General features: G+C 33.3%; 1 protein-coding gene across 2 annotated transcripts; it reads left to right on the top strand.

Annotated features, from left to right (window-relative positions):
* Positions 1 to 4265: 4265 nt before the first annotated feature.
* On the top strand, positions 4266 to 9439 carry LOC109788922 (ubiquitin-NEDD8-like protein RUB2). 2 transcript variants are annotated; one of them, XM_020347789.3, is made up of 4 exons: positions 4266 to 4424; positions 7320 to 7579; positions 9008 to 9023; positions 9112 to 9439. In XM_020347789.3, exons 1-3 carry the CDS (start codon positions 4332 to 4334, stop codon positions 9009 to 9011), a joined length of 357 nt encoding a protein of 118 aa, XP_020203378.1. In that variant the 5' UTR covers positions 4266 to 4331; the 3' UTR covers positions 9012 to 9023; positions 9112 to 9439. The 2 variants fall into 2 exon arrangements, with proteins under 2 accessions (XP_020203378.1, XP_020203377.1); XM_020347788.3 differs by lacking the exon at positions 9008 to 9023.
* The last annotated feature ends 1009 nt before the right edge of the window (positions 9440 to 10448 follow it).

The raw sequence follows: 10448 nt of genomic DNA, 5'->3' as shown, positions 1-10448 counted from the left end.
TATACCACTCAACCATCTCTCCAAAAGATAATTTCTATTTTATCTTTATTCCACTGAATAGAACATGAGCATATGAATTGTTACCCTTTTTATATTATCTATCCGCGGTAAAAGTATCTCATGTGAATCTATCGATTTAGTTGTTTATTTATAGGAGCAGTTTTTGCTTCAATTACGTAAGGAAGTGCGTAATGTATGGTACGAGATAATATTTACATTAATGAACATTGTTATCCTTTACCCTGAAGATTTATTGTTATCCCTTATCCTGAAGATTGCATTTATGAACCTCTGATAGAGAAGAATTTACGGAAGAATCTTTACTGCCCAGGTGTATATACCACTCAGCCATCTCTCCAAAAGATAATTTCTATTTTATCTTTATTCCACTGAATAGAACATGAGCATATGAATTGATACCCTTTTTATATTATCTATCCGCGGTGAAGGTATCTCATGTGAATCTATCGATTTAGTTGTTTATTTATAGGAGCAGTTTTTGCTTCAATTACGTAAGGAAGTGCGTAATGTATCGTACGGGAGAATATTTACATTTATGAACATTGTTATCCTTTACCCTGAAGATTTATTGTTATCCCTTATCCTGAAGATTGCATTTATGAACCTCTGATAGAGAAGAATTTACGGAAGAATCTTTACTGCCCAAGTGTATATACCACTCAACCATCTCTCCAAAAGATAATTTCTATTTTATCTTTATTCCACTGAATAGAACATGAGCATATGAATTGATACCCTTTTTATATTATCTATCCGCGGTAAAGGTATCTCATGTGAATCTATCGATTTGGTTGTTTATTTATAGGAGCAGTTTTTGCTTCAATTACGTAAGGAAGTGCGTAATGTATGGTACGGGAGAATATTTACATTTATGAACATTGTTATCCTTTACCCTGAAGATTTATTGTTATCCCTTATCCTGAATATTGCATTTATGAACCTCTGATAGAGAAGAATTTACGGAAGAGTCTTTACTGCCCAAGTGTATATACCACTCAGCCATCTCTCCAAAAGATAATTTCTATTTTATCTTTATTCCACTGAATAGAACATGAGCATATGAATTGATACCCTTTTTATATTATCTATCCGCGGTAAAGGTATCTCATGTGAATCTATCGATTTAGTTGTTTATTTATAGGAGCATTTTTTGCTTCAATTACGTAAGGAAGTGCGTAATGTATGGTACAGGAGAATATTTACATTTATGAACATTGTTATCCTTTAACCTGAATATTTATTGTTATCCCTTATCCTGAAGATTGCATTTATAAACCTCTGATAGAGAAGAATTTCCGGAAGAATCTTTACTGCCCAAGTGTATATACCACTCAGCCATCTCTCCAAAAGATAATTTCTATTTTATCTTTATTCCACTAAATAGATCATGAGCATATGAATTGATACCTTTTTTATATTATCTATCCGCGGTAAAGGTGTCTCATGTGAATCTATCGATTTAGTTGTTTATTTATAGGAGCAGTTTTTGCTTCAATTACGTAAGGAAGTGCGTAATGTATGGTACGAGATAATATTTACATTAATGAACATTGTTATCCTTTACCCTGAAGATTTATTGTTATACCTTATCCTGAAGATTGCATTTATGAACCTCTGATAGAGAAGAATTTACAGAAGAATCTTTACTGCCCAGGTGTATATACCACTCAGCCATCTCTCCAAAAGATAATTTCTATTTTATCTTTATTCCACTGAATAGAACATGAGCATATGAATTGATACCCTTTTTATATTATCTATCCGCGGTAAAGGTATCTCATATGAATCTATCGATTTAGTTGTTTATTTATAGGAGCAGTTTTTGCTTCAATTACGTAAGGAAGTGCGTAATGTATGGTACGAGAGAATATTTACATTTATGAACATTGTTATCCTTTACCCTGAAGATTTATTGGTATCCCTTATCCTGAAGATTGCATTTATGAACCTCTGATAGAGATGAATTTATGGAAGAATTTTTACTGCCCAGGTGTATATACCACTCAGCCATCTCTCCAAAAGATAATTTCTATTTTATCTTTATTCCACTGAATAGAACATGAGCATATGAATTGATACCCTTTTTATATTATCTATCCGCGGTAAAGGTATCTCATGTGAATCTATCGATTTAGTTGTTTATTTATAGGAGCAGTTTTTGCTTCAATTACGTAAGGAAGTGCGTAATGTATCATACGGGAGAATATTTACATTTATGAACATTGTTATCCTTTACCCTGAAGATTTATTGTTATCCCTTATCCTGAAGATTGCATTTATGAACCTCTGATAGAGAAGAATTTACGGAAGAATCTTTACTGCCCAAGTGTATATACCACTCAGCCATCTCTCCAAAAGATAATTTCTATTTTATCTTTATTCCACTGAATAGAACATGAGCATATGAATTGATACCCTTTTTATATTATCTATCCGCAGTAAAGGTATCTCATGTGAATCTATCGATTTAGTTGTTTATTTATAGGAGCAGTTTTTGCTTCAATTACGTAAGGAAGTGCGTAATGTATGGTACGAGATAATATTTACATTAATGAACATTGTTATCCTTTACCCTGAAGATTTATTGTTATCCCTTATCCTGAAGATTGCATTTATGAACCTCTGATAGAGAAGAATTTACGGAAGAATCTTTACTGCCCAGGTGTATATACCGCTCAACCATCTCTCCAAAAGATAATTTCTATTTTATCTTTATTCCACTGAATAGAACATGAGCATATGAAATGATACCCTTTTTATATTATCTATCCGCGGTAAAGTTATCTCATGTGAATCTATCGATTTAGTTGTTTATTTATAGGAGCAGTTTTTGCTTCAATTACGAATTTACGGAAGAATCTTTACTGCCCAGGTGTATATACTGCTCAACCATCTCTCCAAAAGATAATTTCTATTTTATGAAATGATACCCTTTTTATATTATAAAAAAGGTATCTCATGTGAATCTATCGATTTAGTTGTACATGCTGACGTGGACGTGGCCATTGACCCACGTTTCTTTGTTGACCCATATACGTGACCCAGTGTACTATGGAAAAGTTATATATATATATATATATATATATATATATATATATATATATATATATATATATATATATATCCTCAAAAAGTATATAGGGCCCTGGTAGGAGTTGAGCCCAGGACCCAGGACACGAAATCCTTAAGTACAACTAGTTAAACCACTGAACCATTTTATCTTATATGTCTATAACATCATGCATATTTATAATAAGTTATTTTCCATAGGCGATATTTATAATATAATTAGTTAGTACACACATATATATATATTTATACTAATTATTTTAATTACTTATTAAAATATATAAGTTGTAATAGATGGTTTTATATATAATCATAATATGATAAATATTTATAATATTGTTAGATGTCATCTATATATATATATATGTGTGTGTGTGTGTATTTAAAAAAAATGATTATTTATTTATATATATATATATATGATAAAAAAATGTGAAATATAACTATCTAAAATAATAATAATAATAATACAACCAATTTTATCTATTTTAAATAAGGTAACTAAAATTTAAAAAGAGATATTACTTTTAAATATATATATATATATATATATATATATGTATATATATAAGATAATATTGTATCATAAATTTAGAATATTACACTAAGTGTAGAGACCATGACAGGTCGTTACAGGATATCTCTTAGAAATAAAATAAAACATATGGATTGAGAATAGTAATCTTGAAGGGATAAGTTAAATCACTAGAAAAACCTAACCCAATACTCTAATCAAGTCAAATTTACAAGAAGAGTTAAAGGAATAGGGATGAAAACACATCAAATCTTAAACAAGTGTATATGATCTCCCTATAAGTTAATTTATTATATTTTCATTACTTAATTTTAGTTTGATAGTAATTCAACTCATTATTCTATACTTATTATAAAGAAAATATTGTAATATATAATTATTTTTTATCTTTACTTTTTGTGGATGATTATACTCTTTAAATATAAAAAAAATTATATTTTTTTTAATAACTATACACAATTTTTTAACATTATATTTATATATAATTAATAAAGACTTTAAGCTAGAGCAGAAGGAAGAGGCGGGAGTGGAATTGTATTCCCGATGACCATGAGGCATCAGAAAAAAAACCAAAAGGCATCCAATCCTTGCAGTGGTCCCCACATAATAACATCCCCTACGCGACCTACAAATACCCATCCAATCCTTTCACTCTCTCCCTTTCTTCTCTTCTCTTCTCTTCTCTTCTCTCTCGCGCTCCACCGCCATGCAGATCTTCGTCAAGACTCTCACCGGCAAGACCATCACCCTCGAGGTCGAGAGCAGCGACACCATCGACAACGTCAAGGCCAAGATCCAGGTTCTCTCTCTCTCACTCACTCACTTCTTTTTCTTCAAATTCCCTTCCGTTAGGGTTTAAGCCACTTCGCTCGCGCTCCCTCGGTTTCGCCGCTTCAATTCTTGTTATATATCTTCTATTCGATTGCTTTGTTTTGAAGAAATTGTTTTGCCTGCGCGATTTTAAACGAGCATGTCATGTTGTTATAGGAGGATTCTCTGTTTATACTCAAAACCTGGTTTGGAATTTGAATTCGCCTGTAGACTAGTAGTTACACCTTGGAGGTGTGAGTCACCTTGTATTGCTGCACACACCTCAAACACAACCCGCTTTTCTTCCATCAAACAGTTGTTGGGCAGATAAGTGGTGGGTTCCGCTACTGCTTGCATCTCCTGGGTGACTAGTCGCGAACCTAGATCCAGGTGACTTGGGTTCATATTTCCAGTTATGGAAGTTGTCTCGCTGATGAAAGGCACCTTTTTGGTTTGAAAATGCAGCACTAGATTTATGCGAATTTGATCTATTGTTGACCATAGGTTTTTGATTTGAAATTTTGCCCTTGCTATCAGCCTCTCCGAATATTGCACACTCCACGTCTCGAGCCAGAGACATAGCCCTGTTAATTGTTTTTGGCTGGTGAAGATGCTTCGAACGCCTAATTTCGGGCTTTGACCCATTCAGAAAATATCTGATGGCTTGTGGTATAGCTAGGCGAGGGACTTGGGTGGACAAAAACTTAAACACTTCAATAAATTCTGTCACAGAATGTTCTTGTGTAAGTGCGGCTAGTTGTTCATATGGATTTCGGGTATTTATGTCCCCAAAGCGGTTGAGCAACGCCTCCTTTTACTTCTACCACGAGAGCTTTGGATCACCCTCCCATAGTATGGAAAACCAATGGATGACATGCCCTTCCATTGACAATTGGGCAAGATAAATTTTTGTTTCGGGTGGGGTACGGTGCATATGGAAATGCATTTATGCTCAAGCGATCCAACTGCGCGGATCCGTACCATCAAAGGAAGGCAATTCAACCTTCCTTGCTACAAGTCGATAGTCATCGGAGACAACTAAGGGATAGGAAGCATATTAGCCTTGTGGGACTGATTATCGCCATTCTGTTTCAACCACTAAGTGATCATGGATCAGAACTCAGCATTTTTGCGGCATTCAGTGTCATTTTCATGTGCTTCCTTGATGACAAATTGCTGGAGATCAGCAACTGAGGACTGTAATACCTGAAATTGGGCATCCAAAGTTGTAACTTTGGATTCCAATGCATCAACTTTAGAGACCATGGTGAGCTATTTGGCAGGTCGGACCAATGTTAGGATCTTGGAAATATAAAGAATGTTTTATTGAATAAAAAAGAGTTACAGGTAGTAATCTGCTTCTCTCTTTTCCCAAAGCATAGGCTCGGACATTTTCTTAAAGAATAACCTCCGATAATCACCATAGACTTCCCGTCCCTTTTTGTATTCCTCCTAACAAACTTCCTAGATAATCTTATCTATTATTAACTTCCTATATCATCCTATAATTCTATCTATTATAGATAATCCTATTTTTAATTTTAAAAAAAAACAGTGACAATTATTAACTTCCTAAATAGATAACAAAAAGATAAGAATCTGTTAAATCTTATTCCTCCTAGTGTAGACTCTCCAAACCTTGGGCCTGCTATCTTGCCTTACTAATTGGGCTTTACCAAACTATGTATGACTAAAGTGTTTTAAGCTTCTATGGACATTTACCATCAAACAATGAACATTACCTCAGAAGCATTCTAAAAATCTAAAGTGAAGGAGGATAAACAGAATATTCTATTAAGTCAGGGTTTTTTGTTTAAGGTTTCAGTCTCAAATATAAATTACTTGTGTTTAAACCCATGCAATGCACGAGCTATATATTTGTTTAAACATAATGAACTCATTGCAAATGAATATTTTTAAATATAGTTTATAATGGCATGAAAGACAAATTTTCGTAACTTAAATATTAATATTTATATTGTAATTGTTTTTATTGTATAACGTAAATAGTTACTCCTATGATGTATCTACTACTAGTACTATGCTTTTATTTACGAATTTTATTTGCATGTAATATATGTAATTAGTCCCATGAATTTGAATAATGATATGCTTACATGTATAGTTTTGATCATCTTATGTGATATATATTTATCCTATGATTTGGATATTGATATAATTTTGTGTCAAGTTTCTCATTATTAGGTTTCTTTGTTGGACTGTGGACCTTTTAATTTTTTCTATACATATTAGTATTGGATTTATCTACAACAAAGCCATGTTACCGATGGAAATAGTAGTATTTTGGAGTTAAGAAGGTGGTGCCATATGAGCTCCAAAGAAGATTTTCACGGAAAGATTTACCCGCAAAAACCGTCTCTTTGCTAGCCATTGCTTGACAGGCATGACCTTCACATTTTCATCCTTCCACTCATTGGTCACAACAGTTACCAATTCTGTTGGCTTAATCTGTACCTTTGCTTGCTCCATCTCCAGTTCTAGTGTCCTCCCTCACATCCTGATAAACTCATTGTATCTGGTCCAAAAATACTTGATAAGCATGTAATGTAATAGATAGGCACAAATACACTTAAAATGCTCTTTGAAACAGAGCCTTTGTCTGTTTTATATGACAAGGCCTGCTGAACTGGAGCTTGGTGTATGAATGATAGCGTTGCTTGCCATTTAAGTTGCATCATTCACATTTCTAACTATGGGTGGAATATGTGTTTGTAGGACAAGGAAGGTATCCCTCCTGACCAGCCTTTATCTGTTTTATATGACAAGGCCTGCTGAACTGGAGCTTGGTGTATGAATGATAGCATTGCTTGCCATTTGAGTTGCATCATTCATTTCTAACTATGGGTGGAATATGTGTTTGTAGGACAAGGAAGGTATCCCTCCTGACCAGCAGAGGTTGATTTTCGCTGGTAAGCAGCTGGAAGATGGTCGCACTCTTGCTGATTATAACATACAAAAGGAATCAACACTTCATTTGGTGTTGAGGCTCAGGGGAGGAACAATGATTAAAGTGAAGACTCTAACTGGAAAAGAAATTGAAATTGACATTGAGCCAACTGATACAATTGACCGGATCAAAGAAAGGGTAGAAGAAAAAGAAGGAATTCCACCGGTGCAGCAAAGGTTTTCTCTCTTCTTGTACTAATTGGGTTTAGCAGCCTTTGCTAATTCAACCACACATGATTTAACTATTAGATGGGAATGTGCATGTCATTTGTTAACTGCAAAAAGCTTGTGTTTCTGATCATATATTTAAATATTTATCTTCTATTATTTTTTCCTCATAAACATAGAGAAGATACCGGCATGTAGATATCACTGGTTCAGTTTCTTGGCGTACTTTTAAAGCTTCCTCTTGCAGGGCTTTAATTGATGATCATATGGTCTGGTCTGGTGAACTAGATTTATATGCAATCTTGTCAATGGAAAAAATATATGGGCTTGTTTTTTTTAAAAATAAAATTCACATATCATTTGGTTTTATCTGTCTGTACTCTTATAATATGATTTCTGGACAATAATCACCTTCTGTAGAGATCTTTTTTTTTGGGCCTTTTTGTACCTTCAAAAATAATTTTATTTTTAAGAACTATTAGGATTCAATTTTAAGGTGCGAGGACTTTTGTCCCACATTCGAAATATGAGATTTTGATGGGGAGTTTATAAGGGTTTGGGCTTGCAAACTATAATGGCTAGCTTTTGTGGTATGGTTCTTATTAATTTGTATTAAAACTTTTCATCATGTCTTTCTACTGCAAATGAGCAGCATGGCTGGTGACCTTGACATTGTAGTGTTTGCCTGAGATTAGTCAAACGGTTAGTGTACGGACAGCCCGTGTGGGCATAAGGCTGTGGAGTATGGTGAGATGTTAGGATCCAATTATAAGTTATGGAACTCAAGTCTCATTGGAATTATGGGATTCTAGTGTAGGGCTTAATAAGGTCTTGGGCTCTTCAACTACAATGCCAACTTCTGTGGTGTGGTTTTTAAGGTTCCTGTCAATAACTTTTTTAAGATTGTATTTGGCCTTGCTTTTCCTTTTAAAGAAAAGAGAAGTCCAAAAGTAGTGGGGCTACAAACGCAACCTAAACCTTGGTTAGCATATAATCTAAAATGGTTTGCAATGCTTAATTGCTTATCCACATTCATGCATTAACTAGTGCCCTAGTTAAATTGGAATATTGTTGGTAATGCTTTATTTGCTTCTTGTCATTGATATATTTATTATTTATACAAGTCCCATCAAATTAGAATATTATTGGTAGTTGTGCATTATTTGCTTCTTGTCTTTTTGCTATATTCATTATTTATACAAGTCCCATCAAATTAGAATATTATTGGTAATAGTGCATTATTTGCTGCTTGTCATTGCTATATTCATTATTCATACAAGTCCCATGAAATTTTATTGCATTTTCATCAATAATGGAGAATCTTCTGAAGAATGCCTAATTGCTAATGTTGTACTGTAGTTGTATTTGATTTGCTTGGTATTCAAGAGTATCAGTGAAATTTTATTCTCATTCTTTTCAATTTTTGTTCCGTTGCAGATGATATTCCTTTTAGGTATGCTAATTACTATAAAAAATCAATAAAGTATTCTTTTATACTATTGAAAACATTAGAATCTTACCACAGTTGCATCTTGTTGCAGACTCATATATGCCGGTAAGCAGCTTGCTGATGACAAAACAGCTAAAGAGTACAACATTGAGGGTGGTTCTGTACTTCACTTGGTGCTTGCATTGAGGGGTGGTACTTGTTAATTTAGATGCTGCATATCAGAACCTAAAGACATGAAAGGAAGCTCTATACCTGTCCGTCTCTGAAGACAAGACTTCATTGTTCATTTAAGTGGTTGGTTTTTGTAATTTTGAGGCTACTTTGGTGGTCAGTAACCAAGTATCTTTAAGTTGTATGCTATTTTAAACCCTAAGTTGGCCTTTATAATGAATATCTGAACCAAATGATTTTTAACCAAACAGTTTAGGAACATAATTTGCTTTCCTCGCATGCTTTTCAAGGGAGCTATGATGTTTAACCTTCAAATTGTCCTATCAGTGTCAGAAGTCTATTTGCTGTTGCTTTGTTTGTGGGTGTCTTCAAATATAGATTACTCTCTACCTTCAATCAAAATTATAATAAACAAACATTTTTTGAAGATATAAATTATATGGTAATAAAAATTTATAATAAATACATATTTTCTAACATATAAAATATTTTTTTTTTCTTATAGTTGTGTAACAAAATCTTTCTCATGTTAAAACAATACCTTCTTTTTTTTACCATCAATAATACTCGGTATTCTTCCATTATCCATATTGCTCGAATCTTATGGTTTGCAACAACCTATATTTCTTGTCTTGTATGATGGACCCTAGATATTTAAACTTGGTAACTTATGGTACGCTATAGTCCATATATTTTGTCTTACTTTTATCTAAGCAAAACTCATGCGTTTCCCAAATTCCTCTCCACATCTTATATATTGTCTTGCATTCAATTCGCTCTTGATTCTTTAACTAGAACTATAATGCCTGCAAAAGGCATACATTGCCACTAGCTTTTGGATATGTTACACAAGAAATTCAAAGAGATAAGGGTTCAAAGCTAACCCACGCGCTCTTATATTTGTTTATAGTTATAGGAAATTCTATTGTGACCTTATTTTATTTCGTGTTCTCACCTTAATTGTGTCCTCGTAAATAATATTCTTAAATCTTAATTAATGGTTAAAATATATGTAAAAGTAAACTTTCTCGGTGACATTTTTTCAAGTCAATAAATTAATATCGTATATGATATTTTAATTCCTTCAATATGCAAAAGGGTGTCGATAAATCTAGAGGGTCCTGGGGTTGATTCAAAAAAGCCTATTTTATTGTATCATATTATATATTTGTTGAATTGTTCATAAATAATAAACGAGTCTTGCGGGAATCTTTCAACGTTTGTTGTAATAGGTAAGTCAGCTCGGCTACTCAAGTG

This window comes from Cajanus cajan, chromosome 10 (assembly GCF_000230855.2).
Source record: "Cajanus cajan strain Asha chromosome 10, NIPB_CcT2T_4, whole genome shotgun sequence".
In the NCBI taxonomy this organism is placed as follows: Eukaryota; Viridiplantae; Streptophyta; class Magnoliopsida; order Fabales; family Fabaceae; genus Cajanus; species Cajanus cajan.
The sequence above is the reverse complement of the archived record's forward strand: the minus strand, read 5'-3'. Positions and strand labels throughout refer to the sequence as shown.

Bases quoted from the DNA above. Each gene is read 5' to 3' on its own strand.
- LOC109788922 (XM_020347788.3), top strand. From the start codon at position 4,332: ATGCAGATCTTCGTCAAGACTCTCACCGGCAAGACCATCACCCTCGAG. The intron at 4,425-7,319 runs GTTCTCTCTCTC...ATGTGTTTGTAG, and splicing joins ACGTCAAGGCCAAGATCCAG to GACAAGGAAGGTATCCCTCC. The intron at 7,580-9,111 runs GTTTTCTCTCTT...ATCTTGTTGCAG, and splicing joins ATTCCACCGGTGCAGCAAAG to ACTCATATATGCCGGTAAGC.